The following is a 13,298-nucleotide window of genomic DNA, read 5'->3' on the forward strand; positions in this document are numbered from 1 at the left end:
TCCCCTCACCTGCTAGATCAATCACTCCTCCTCCCCTGACTGAAAAAGCTCAATCGGCTCCCTTTCTTGTGTCTCTTTCTGAATTCCATGGAATCGCCTTCTCATGCTAATGTATCATCTTCATGGACTCTGCTGGTCAGCGATGATGAATTCTATTTTGAGCGATGCTGATTTTCACCAGAACCCCCTATAGTTTTTTGTTCATTGCCTCCAAAGGCCTGTGCCTTGGATCTACATGCCCTGGTGTACAATGTCCCTAGAAAAATCTAAAAGGCAAGCAACAGGCATGCCTTCCTATGTGGCACCATTCTTCTGGAGTTGAGTCTGAAGTCTTCCTTCACTGGGACAGGCACTCTCTGATTCTCTTCAGACTTTTCTTTTACCTGAGTGGCCCCTGTAGGCGTTTTAGTTTTTGAAATCTGATATACATGTTTGAATCCCAAATATGGTCAAAATTTAAGATTTTTAAAAAAGCTGTGTCCCATACAATATCAGGTTAGGTATTTATATGCTAGATGGGGAAGAGGTTTGTCACTTAACTCACACATTACGTAGTCAAATCCAGGCCCTGATACATGAAAAATATTGGGGATTTATAAAAGTGGTTGACAATGGCATTTGATTATGATGATCCTTTTATGACTAAATTTATTATCATAGGAGTAAGCACTCTAGGGTTTGCACTATAGGTGTATGACATTACTTTGATGCTATTATTAGTGTAATGAGCCCCCTGAAGTTTCTTGCTAACAATAGTCAGCATTCATGTGTTCCTTTGCTTTCATAGTGCAGTATATAAACTTTTAAATAAAAACACAAGCGCTTTTTGTTATGTTGCAACATAGAAAAAAGACAAAAGGAAAAAAGTAGGGATATAAAAGAAAACCAACTAAAAAGTCCAAAGCACACATAGAATACCCTAGAATCAATGTGCTTCATTATAGCAGTAGATCTATCAGTGGATCATATATGATTCAGGAAAGATACCACATAAATAAGACAATGTCAGGTTCGACCGCAGGCTTCACATCAGCCTGAGGGAGGTTACCAACACCACTTGACAAAAGGATTCTGGAAGTGAAGTTGTAGAATTTATAAACTTCACTTATCCTTTATTTTGGAAAAAATTCAGGCACTGAGCAGTAGGTTTTCTCAGATGATTTCTAAAACTTATTCTAATTTGAGATTCAATTTGGTTTTGGAATTATAATTTTACTGTGGATGCATAAATTATTCAAAAGGATATGCTAGAATGTATATGTGTGTGTAAATACAAATTCAAAATACAAATTCATTTTAGGATCATCCATCATTGGAAAGATTTTCATGACCAATTTGCTTACTGACATGAATAAATCGGAGAATACCTCACCAGTAGAGCAGAATAATGCTTTTATATTCTTAACACCTTTAATTTATGAGATGCAGCACTTTTCTTCTTAGAATATTAGCATCTTTTTTTATTCATTTTTCATCATTATGTAAAATGGTGACTTCTTTAAACCGTAGTTCTATAATTTCAAAGTATTAGATAACTAATCCCTTGGAAAAATATACGGAAGTTCAGCTTTTCAATGTTGAAACAGTATCCAGACAATACAACAACCTCAACGTATTACCTCATTCTCCTCAATCATTGCTTCATAAGGATTATTTCCGGGACTATTTGAACATATTGTCTGGGGGGCAATTCTCTAGAGGATTCCTATACTTTATTGACAGCTTTTGTTCCACATTATCTTTTCAAAGAGGCTTGGAAGACAGAGATAGAATCTCCCTTCAGGGCAAATAGAAGATTTGTTTCCTGACCAGGATAATAAAGATAATGTCTCCCTCTGGGCAAAGGTTGGACAGCTTTCCTAGCAAATCCCTTGTAAGACTGGGAGTTTTCTGAGCTGGAGGTTGGTAAAGCGGGTATGACACAAATTCACTGTGTGTACAGCGTCTACTTAGGCTGCTTTGCCCATCCCCTATGGGACTTGAGGAGGAAAAGACAAGATGGAAACACGAGGTTCATGCTACCTGCTGTCCTGTGAGTGACAGAGTCCTCTGTCTCTAGCCCAGGCGTTGTCTTCTGCCAGCATCAATGAAACTATGACAGGCTAACTTGTTGTCTTAAAAGCAAGGTAAAATTTCAGGCCCTTCACAGTTCTTGACACAAACAAAAGATCACATATTATGTGGTGGCGAAGACAATACATGGCTTTTCTAGGATTGCCAGAACATGTGTTGTTTCTAGCAGCAAACCTAATAGTGGCAGTTGCTCTAGGAATAATGAAATCATTATTTCAGGCACGTCTTAGAAGACGTTTCCTGATTAACTTTTTCAACAGATAGTATGTCTCCCTCCTTTGATCCTCTATATTGCTTTTCTTACTTTTTCTACCTATGACTATAATGATATGTGTACTCAACTTCAGCTCTCTTATTAGGGCTATAAGTTACAGAGGGCAAGGCAGTGACTTATTGCCCCAGCCCTAAAATGCCTACCTGGCATAAGGCCTTAAATGCAATCCCTGCTCATTCATTGTCTATTGGCAGACTTGTATCAGTCAACATTTCTTTATCACATTCTTCAAAAAGTCAATTCAGTAAAGGATCCTACAATAAAGTGTGAGATATAGATTCACTGACATGAAAATGCTGCAAGCAGTATCAAATAAATGAGACAAGTAACTTTCCAGTCTAATCAGGGAGGAAATCCTGCAGGATTTAGCAAGTTTGAGAGACTGGCAGGATTTCTGAGGGTAGAGAAAAGGGTGTTAACCAGATCACTCTGGGTCCATGGAAGGGAGAGAGGTAGAAGATTAAATTAGGAACACTCACCACTAAAGTGCAACACAGGGGAACTCTCCAAATGAACAATGTCATTATATATTTACTCAAGTTTTGCTTTTGTTGTTGTTTATACATTAGTTTGCTTTGGTTTCTTTTCTTTTTCTTTTTTTTTTTTTAACAAAATTTAACAGGCTCAGGACTGCATTCAAAGGTCCACTCAGGTGAGAAAAGATCAGAGAATGATCTCACTGGAAATCAAAAGTTATTTTAAAGCCATCATGTACAAATGTTCTGCCAAGACAGTAAGGGAAATGATTTTCCTCATTTGTTTTGGCAGTAAGGATGCCTTTTGGTTCTGCTCCAGAGTATAGCATCAACAAAAACCCATAAAATTAAGCTATTTGTTCTGCATAAAACATTTTTAAAGGCAGTTAAGCAACAGGGTTGTAATGACATTTCCAAATTCTCTGCACTGAGAAAGGTACAAAAAGCAGAAGGTTAAATACACATCATTTCATCACAACACTCCTACAATATAATTTAATTGTCCAATGCATTTTAACAGGCCATTTACTATTCTTGCATATCTCAAAGGAGAAAAATAAAATAAAAATTAAATTACAAAGTAATTCTTACCCGGACTCCCTACCGAGTCTCCTAATTACACCAGGATTAAGGATTTAACAATTCTATTGTTACAAGATGTTAGGACACTCAGAGATTTTGGAGAGCAAAAACAAATGAACAAAGAAGCAATAATTTAACTGTCTAAAAAACATTATTTCCTTTTTTATTGAAAAAAATTAAATAAAATGATCCAGGTAATATAAGTCTCTCTTCCTTGGAATACATTTAAGTGATTAAGACACTATTATAACTTCATCTAATATTCTCTTCCTAATTCTATTATTCTAATGAAAAACGTTTGTTTATATTTTACTCTTTCTTTATATATTTTATATCTATATATAGTACCAGTGTCCATCAATGTATATTTTAATGAAAGGTCCTATAAATGTCATTAAAATCAAGAAAATAGATTGAGTATAACACATTAAAAGAGGCCTAATGGTTTATAAATGGTAGTTTTAACCTGACACGTTATCCTTACTGCTTATGCTTTTATACTTAATTACAATGGCTGTCATTATTCAAGTAGTTTGTATACTAGAATTATAATCTTTTGGACTATAGACAAGATTTGTTCTTGAAATGTTTATAATCCAAAGCTTTTGAATTAGAACACTATTATTATGACACAAACATTTCTGGCCTTGTGTGTGCCCTTTTTAATGGATGAAATTTACTAAACTGCCATCATTAATGTGAAATACCATTTGCCATTTTATATGCAAATTAGATTTTAATGCCTTTCTCTCACTTAAAAAAATTAAATTCTAAAATTCAAGCATTATTTTTCACCTTGGATTCAGTAAAGTTGAGTAAACGAGAAAAGTATAAATATTTTTACAAGCAGAAGTGACTGAGTTATATTTAGAGATATCCAAATTAAGTAGTGTAACTTTAGCTTAAAATAATGGTGGTGAGAGTAATTTTAGAAAAATAAAGCTGAAATTTAGAAACTTGGAGAAAGCCAGGGGTGAAAATTTGTTAAAGTGAATATTTACTACTAAATATGGAATGTTTTATGACGTCCTATAAAATACAGCTTAAATAAACAAACATTTCCACTTTTGATTTCTTCATGAAATGAACAAGAAAAGAAGATTTTATACCTCAAACTACTATTGCTACCTCCCTGAGAATAATTTTGATTTGTTTTTCAGGAATCTCAGTACTTCTCAAATGTGCACAGATTGCAAGGGGCTATGTCCACAGGAGACGGACAAGCTAGTCCCTCACCTGTGGTTGAAATACCGGAGCCTCGTGGGGAACTCAACTTTGCCGTTAACAAGGGAGAGACAGTTCCTTCTCGCACTTGTCAGTGGTTTTCCTCCACTACTGTCACCAACCACTAACTGTTCCACTAGTCTCTTAACCATTACGAAGGTAAACGTTAGTCATGCAAAGGGAATAAGAAGCAAGAGGAAAGAAGCACCTCATGACAAAAGGCAGAACTAACAGTACATTGAAGACCACCTTGGGAGACACGGAGTTCACACCAGAGCAGCAGCCTGGTTCTCAACAGTGACATGGTGCAAAGACCTTAGGCTTCTAAGACAAGTGAACCTGGTTTTATGTTCTAACTGCTACTTACTGGCCTCATGGCCCTATTCTCCTCTTCCTTCCATTCACCCAACATGCTGCTGCTAAAGCAATCATGCTGAACTACCATTCTGATTGTGTTTTACACGTATTCAGACTCTCCCACTGGCTCCTGCACTGCCTAGAAGATTCAGTTTCAACAGCACAGCAGTCAGTATTCTTCAGGATCTGGTCTAAACCCCATTTCCATCCTTAACTCTCATTCTACCCTGTTGATACCCTCACGCCCCCACCTCACCTATCTACTTCAGCCAAGTCATTACTTCAAAGTGCTCTAAAATGTCTGACCGTCTTCCCTGTACTCTCTCTGTTCCCACTACCTATCTGTGTGAATCAAAATTCCAACTACGATTCAAAGTCCAATTTTAAATTATATCTCCTCCAGGAAACCTCAACTCCCAGCTTCTGTATACTTTCTTAGCATTTTACTTGGGCCTTTGTTATAGTTCTATTCAAACTGTGCTACCTGTGACAGATGTGTATGTATGTATCTTCTCCATTGCATTAGAAATATTTTAGGGTAGGGACCGTTTTATTCATCTCTGCATACTTCGTATCTCCATGACTGTTTCTAGAACTTAGTTGAATCATCTCTAAAAATATGCAGTACTCTCCTACCTCAGTTAGAAATGGCAGCACATAGGAATCATGCGCTGATTCTATGTCTTGTTTAGATAATAACCATGATAGCAAATATTTGGATAATACTTACTATGTTTCAGGCACTGGCCTAGGCAACTAATAAGTCAATAAACTGTCTTATGAAAGCTGTGAGATAAATACTATGATTATCTCTCTTTTACAGATGAGAAAACTGAGAAATAGAGCTATGGAATAAGCTGACCAAGATCACTCATCGCCTAAGTGCTGGACCAGATACGGGAGTTCAGGCAATCTGGCTATAAAACGTGTTCTTTGCTATTACATTCTGCTACTTTTCAAAAGGTCTTATAATATCTGCAAATGGAAATAAGTTAAAATAAAACAAAAAAATAATCTGTTGGCTCTTTCTGTCAAATATCAAAAAAAAAAAATGTAGCTGTTGATCCATTATATCTCATTCTAGAAATGAAATGTTGATCAGAAAGAATGAAGACAAACTTTAAACCAATAAAGAAACACAAATAAAGGTACCATGGCTGATGCTTCTTTATAGTAATACAAATAAACCTGATAAATATGAATTAGGAAATAAATTTTTCTCATGGAATATGGAAAACAGCACAAAAATGTTTTCAATAATTGTTAGGTGCTATATGAAAAAACTTTACTTTGTGTAATATCTAGAGGGATTTTTAACTCATTACTAGTTTTGGTTTACTAATTAATATTATTATTTACCATTATGAAATAATATCATATATTATTGAAATATTTTAGAGTCACAGGAAAAGTTTTTTTAAATCCTCTTTTTAAGAATTGCTTGAATTACTCAATAATTGTGTAAATTTTACTCTTAAATGCTCCTTAAATGCTAGCAATATACCAGGATGTTTTGTATTTATTCCTTTGCTTCCCTTTCTTGATCATATTTTTAACATACATAGTTTCTTCTGAATTACATGTTTAACGCTAAAAAAACGTAACTCATTAATTTTGCATGCATATATTTAAATCCCCTTAGATTTAACTCAAATTACATTTCACCAGACTGAAGTTCAAATAACTATGCATCATGTAAAAATAACATTTAGGGCTTCTCTGGTGGCGCAGTGGTTGAGAGTCCGCCTGCCGATGCAGGGAACACAGGTTCGTGCCCCGGTCCGGGAAGATCCCATATGCCGCGGAGCGGCTGGGCCCGTGAGCCATGGCCGCTGAGCCTGCGTGTCGGGAGCCTGTGCTCCGCAATGGGAGAGGCCACAGCAGTGAGAAGCCCGTGTACCGCAAAAAACAAAAACAAAAAACATTTAATATTGCTGAGTGTACAGCTGCTAACTAGAGAATTTAATAATAACATAATAAACTTTCATTATCTCTTTTGGCCACATCTTGATATTGCACTAAGTATAAATAAATTGGGGGTGGAGAATATGAGAAGAAACAGGTACATTCCTTTTCAGATGATCTAGATTGGAAGTTCTTCCTCAATACAGAATGATAATTTTAAAATTAAGTAGTGACTGAAAGGAAATTTAATGAAGAAGATTTTTTACTTTCCCAGTGGTCCAGCAGTTAAGACTCCGTGCTTCCCATGCAGGGGGTATGGGTATGATCCCTGATTGGGGAAGTTCTGCATGCCATGCAGTGCGGCCAAAAAAAGAAAGCCAAAAAGCCAATTTAAACATGGATAGCTTTTTTTTTTTTTTTTTGCGGTACGCGGGCCTCTCACTGTCGTGGCCTCTCTCGTTGCGGAGCACAGGCTCCGGACGCGCAGGCTCAGCGGCCATGGCTCATGGGCCCAGACACTCCGCGGCATGTAGGATCTTCCCAGACCAGGGCATGAACCCGTGTCCCCTGCATCCGCAGGCAGACTCTCAACCACTGCGCCACCAGGGAAGCCCCACATATTACATTTTAAAAGATATTAAAAACTAAGAAATAAATGGAAAGTGAGAAAGTGGGGAAAATGGGCTTTGGCTACTCTTCCAAGGTGACTGATCCCAGGGGAAGAAGCAGGGATGTGGTAGCACCAAGTAGATATATGTTTATGGTGGGACTTTTTAAATGAGAGGTCTGTATCCTGCTTATAAAATGATGGGCTAGACACAGTGGTCTGACCTGAGGTAATTCTGCCTCCCGGGGGGTATCTGACAGTGTCTGGAGACTTTTTGATTATCATGACGCAGGGGCAGCATTCTACTGGAGTGTATTGGATAGAAGCCAGGGATACAGCTAAACATCCTACAATGGCACAGGACACTCTCTGCTCCAACCTAGACTTATTCCAAATGTTAACAGTATTGAGGTTAAGAAACCCAAAGATAAAGCAGGAGAGATTAAAGATATAATAACAGGTAAATCATTGAAGGAGTAAGGTCCAGGAAAGACAGGAGGAGAACTTGGCCAAGAAGCAGAAACATCACATCTTCAGAGCCTGGACAGCACTGAGGCACCAACTCTCATTCTTTTTTTTTTTCCCCGCTACGCGGGCCTCCCACTGCTGCGGCCTCCCCCACTGTGGAGCACAGGCTCCGGACACGCAGGCTCAGCGGCCATGGCTCACGGGCCCAGCTGCTCTGCGCCACGCGGGATCTTCCCGGACGGGGGCACGAACCCGTGTCCCCTGCATCAGCAGGCCGACTCTCAACCACTGTGCCACCAGGGGAGCCCTCTCATTCTTAAGTCTACTTTTTTTAAACAGACTGTCTATGAAGTAGACCTTGTCTAACTCTGCTGTTACTGAAAATAAATGCAGAACGTCTATGTGGAGTTTTATTGCTAATCATTCTGTGGAAATAGGCAAGAAAAGTACAAAATAACAAATGCAGGTGGGGTGAAGTCACCTCAGAGTTAATGTAGCTTACCTCTCAGAATTCCTCACGAGTACCCAGCCCTTCTGTGGCCCTGGGAGGGGCGTTAGCAATTTTGAAATTTAAGTTTGAATTATATTTCCTGAAGTGGCCCAGCAAACTGTATATACTTCAGGCCCCACAAAACAAGGATTTACCCTTGAATGCAGCAAAGTTATTCAATTTAATAATTTGTATAGCTACTTTCCTTGACATCCTTGCTGGATGGAACCCTGAAGCTTCAACAGCCAGCTACTATTCTATTTAGCTCCCTAAGATGCAGTTCATAAATACTCATCACTCTCCAGCTTTCTTATCCTTATATAGTCTTCACAGGTCATTTCCTCCATTACAGCAGTCTTTCTAGCATTAAAGGCCTCAGGGTACAATTAGGCCAAAACAATCAAGGATAAGTAGGTTATTCAATTTCCCCTACTCTAAAGCAGAATCACATTAAAGTGGGAAGCTGCTAACTCCTGGCCTTAGTTCCACATAGGAAATGAGGGCTCAGGAAAACTGTTATGAGATTTTGTGTACATAAAAGTCATCTAGAAAGCGTGTCATAAATGTGGATTTCAGGGACCCGCTCCATGAGAGTTACAGGATCCAGATCGAAGGACAGCAATTTAAGAACTACTTCCTTAATGCAAAGATTCTTAATCTTCTGGGTGTCGGATCCCTTGAAGGATCTTTCCATATTCATATACTTATAATGTTAATAGGGAGATTTTATTAGTTTGCTATGGCTGCTATAACAAGATGTTACAGACTGGGTGGCTTAAATAACAGAAATTTCTTTTCTCATAGTTCTGGAGGCTAGAAGTCCAAGTTCAAGGTGTTGGCACCTCTGGTTTCTTCTGAGGCCTCTCCTTGGCCTGCAGATGGCTGCCTTCTCACTGTGTCCGCACATGGCCTTCCCTCTATGGGTACATATCCCTGATGTCTCTTTCATGTATCCAAATTTCCTCTTTTTATAAGAACACCAGTCAGACTGGATTAGGCCCACCCTAATTGCCTCATTTTAACTTAATCACATCTTTAAAGTCACATTCTCAGGACTGGGAGTTAGGGCTTCAACATATGAATTAGGGGCTGGGGGTGGGGAGGAAATCATCCCATAACAGAGATTATTCCATGGCCCCCATTCTAACCACCCCTAGCTTAGCTATTCCTTCAAAGAACTGGAGTGTGCAGATGATCTACCCGAGAGAAAAAGAAGGGGGCCACGTGGTGAACACCACAGTTAGGAGGAAAATGACCATCCAAAAAAGGGAGAGGAAAATCCATTGAATTTGTCTGGAAGAAGGAGGTCCTTGATGGTCTTAAAGATTTATGTGTGTATACCTGGAAAAGACGAAAACTCCAATTCGAAAAGATATATGCCCCCCAATGTTCACATCAGCACTATTTACAATAGCCAAGACATGGAAACAACCTAAATGTCTATCAACAGATGAATGGATAAAGATGATGTAGTATATATATACAATGGAATATTACTCATGAAATAATGTCATTTGTAGCAACATGGATGGACCTAGAGATTATTATACTAAGTGAAGTCAGACAGAGAAAGACAAATAGCATATGATATCGCTTATATGTGGAAACTAAAATATGACACAAATAAACTTATTTACAAAACAGAAATAGACTCACAGACATAGAAAACAAACTTATGGTTACCAGAGGGGACAGGCAGTGGGGGGAGAGATAAATTAGGAGTTTGGGATTAGCAGATATAAACTACTATATATTAAGTTGACAAACAACAAAGTCCTACTGTATAGCAGAGGGAACTATATTCAGTATCTTGTAATAACCTATAATGGAAAAGAATCTGAAAAAGAATATATGTATACACATATATACATAACTGAATCACTTTGCTGTACATCTGAAACATTGGAAATCAACAATACTTCAATTAAAAAATCCCCAAAAATGATGTGTGTGTATAATACAAATATTCCATATTTATGTTTTATATATATAAATATACAATTTTATAATATATATTTTAGATAGACATTGAGAGAGAGAGCAATCATCTCTTTTGAGAACTGCAGAGAAAATAAAATTAAGGGTGATAGAAAAAAAAAAGGAAAGAGTTTAACACATTATGTGTCTCCACTTCATCCTGCAACTAAAATAGTAGCCAAAGGACATAATGCAAAAAGGACAAATAGAACTTGAGTGGAGATGCCAAAGAAATATGAGCAACATTTTGGAAGTTCTACAACGTATGGACAGGTGTTGACTGGCTTTCCACATGAGAAAAGCTGAAATCTAAATGCCTGCAAGGTGAAGGGAGCCAATAAACAAGCTGATTCATGAAAAAGAACTTGAAAAATTCTCAGGAATTAGAAGTCTAGGGCTCTTCTGAAAATGGGAAAAGGGGTGGGTGTGGGTGAAATCAGGAGAAATCGTTCAATGTCTGTATAATAAACAGCAGGCCAGACAATTGAGAACAAAACTCTGCCTTATAGAAGTCCCAGAAAGAGAGTCAGGAGGAAAATGGAAAAGAAGGGAAAACATCAAAGAAATAATAACATTTTCCAGAGCTGAAGGCCAAGGCTTTCCCCTGCAGAAGGCCCTCTGTGTCTCAACACAGTGAATGAAAAACAGATCAAATCTTAAAGAAAATTTGAGAAAATGTTAAAACATAGAAGGGCATGAGGACAGGATTAGGGGAACACAGTGGTAGGAAACAGCTTATAAATAAAATTTTGAAATTAGAAAGGAAACAGCTTATAAATAAAATTTTGAAATTAGAACAGCTTATAAATAAAATTTTGAAATTATTGCACTTCTCTGCAGCTATACTCGAAGTCTGAAAACAATGGAACACTATCCTCAAAATTCTAGAGCAAATGATTTTCAGTCTAGAATTTTACATGCATCTACCAATTCTGTGTGGAGTCTGAAAAATATTATTTTTAAACATTAAAAATACCTCAAAAGTTTACTTTGGATCTTCCTTCAGCAAGCTAATTGAAGGTGTGTTTCAGTAAAATGTCAGACTAAACTACGAAAGAATATCACACAAGTGGGAGGTTGAGGGGATGCTCCAGCATTCAACTCTGGGCTGACAAGAGAATCAGGAAGGACGCATCTCATTTAAAAACCAAAAACTGATTTGGAAAGCCATACGGTTTACAATATTAAAAGGAGTATAAGAACTCTGGTAGAAAGTTTGGTGAAAAATGAGTAAAAGTAATCTAAGCAAATGAAACAAAGAGGAAATATTTCATCTGGGGTGGCGGGAAGAAGTGTGATCCATTTTCCCAATTATAATAATGTAAATAGTTATTACTTAGCTGAAAGTTGTGGTACAGCTCTATTGGGAAGATGACCAGGCAGATGAGTAGGGGTTGCTGGTGAAATAGTGCAGATATTTTAGCTACGGTACTGCAAGAAAAGAAAGCTAAAATCCTCATCTTCCTTTACAGAAAGTCAACAGATATTATCTAAAATTAACAATACCAAGGAAGAACAGTACACAAATGCTATTTAGACATATGGAGGTAAGAACCAGAAGAAATGAGAGTTTTACATGATTTCCTCTGGAGATGAGGAACTGTCAGGGATGAAGGTATGCTGCTTTTTATGATACATTTTTTTAAAAATGCCTTTAAAAAATATGGACATCATACATTTCGACAAACATAAAAATAAATAAGTAAATTATAAAGAAAATGTATTATGTAATACATTTATGCCAAAAATATCCTATGGTCTATAAATATTTCTGCATGTTTTATATAAGGTTGATATATCAATATTTCTGGAAACATATTACCTCAATTCAACTCTATAAGCATAGATTATAAGAACCATTTTTCTTCTTACAGTTAATCTTTCTCAGAAAAGTTGGGTGCTCTCCTATTTTAATAGTTTAATCCTTCAGGTTTAAAAAGCATCCACCTGAATTAGTGACCTTACCAACAGAAATACATGAGTTAGCTATACTGAGTTCACACATCCGTAATTCTTCAGGATGGGATTTCTGGAGTAATAAGGCCTAAAGGTACTTTACATCAGCATATTCCAAACCCAGGTGTCAGGACAGTGGGTGTGGTGACAAGGGCCATCAGGCAAGAGAAACGTCGAGTGCACCAATCAGAAGTCTTCTGGGGACACAGAGATCTGTAGGGTGCTAGAAAAGTTCATTCTCCATCATCTGTAACTTTTTCTCAAAATGATTTTAATGAATATTTTATTTCAATAATATTATCACTCAGAATGTGAAATGGCCAAGACAGTGAAAAATCTAGTCCAAGTAAAACCCACGCAAGAAGCTATCTCCCTGACTCCTTTTCTTTCTCTCCTGAAATATAGTTTGCTGTTTCCATACCTCTCTATAGTCACTGCCGATGTGTTCTAAGCTGAGGGAATACACAAGATCCTTGCCTCCCACGAAGAGTCTCTCTTGATATTCATCCAGCAGCATTGTCTGGAGATCAAGAAATCCAAAAGGGCTATGGAAGACTGACGTTCTGTTTAGATCCAAGAGCTCTGAAATACAAAACAAAATGTACACTAAACACAAGAGAAAATATAAATACCTTTATAACACTCTTCTCATGGCTCTATTTTCATACCTATTAATACTGTGCAATTAACATTCATTTTATCATAAATACAAAGTCTTTAAAATTTATTACTCAAAAAGATTAAAAATATATAGTGCATCAACAATACTTAATTGTGTATTTGAAAATTGCTAAGATAGTAGATCTTAAAAGTTTGAATCAACAGAAAAATATTCTATGTCAGGTGATGGATATTAACTAAACTTATTGTGGTAAGCATTTCTTGATATGTACATATATCAAATCAATA

At 37.1% G+C, this 13,298-nt stretch overlaps 1 protein-coding gene across 3 annotated transcripts in view; it reads right to left on the reverse strand.

Moving 5' to 3' along the window:
• The window catches only part of SEMA3E (semaphorin 3E), a 568,411-nt gene that overhangs the window by 264,261 nt on the left and 290,852 nt on the right, over positions 1–13,298 (reverse strand). For all 3 annotated transcript variants that reach the window (XM_079932521.1, XM_079932523.1, XM_079932522.1), the window contains one exon: positions 12,811–12,971. In XM_079932521.1, coding sequence (XP_079788647.1) covers positions 12,811–12,906 — 96 coding nt within the window. In that variant the 5' untranslated portion in view covers positions 12,907–12,971. The remainder of the gene's footprint in view (positions 1–12,810; positions 12,972–13,298) is intronic.

The sequence above is a fragment of the Stenella coeruleoalba genome (genome assembly GCF_951394435.1).
Source record: "Stenella coeruleoalba genome assembly, chromosome: 9".
Classification (NCBI taxonomy): domain Eukaryota; kingdom Metazoa; phylum Chordata; class Mammalia; order Artiodactyla; family Delphinidae; genus Stenella; species Stenella coeruleoalba.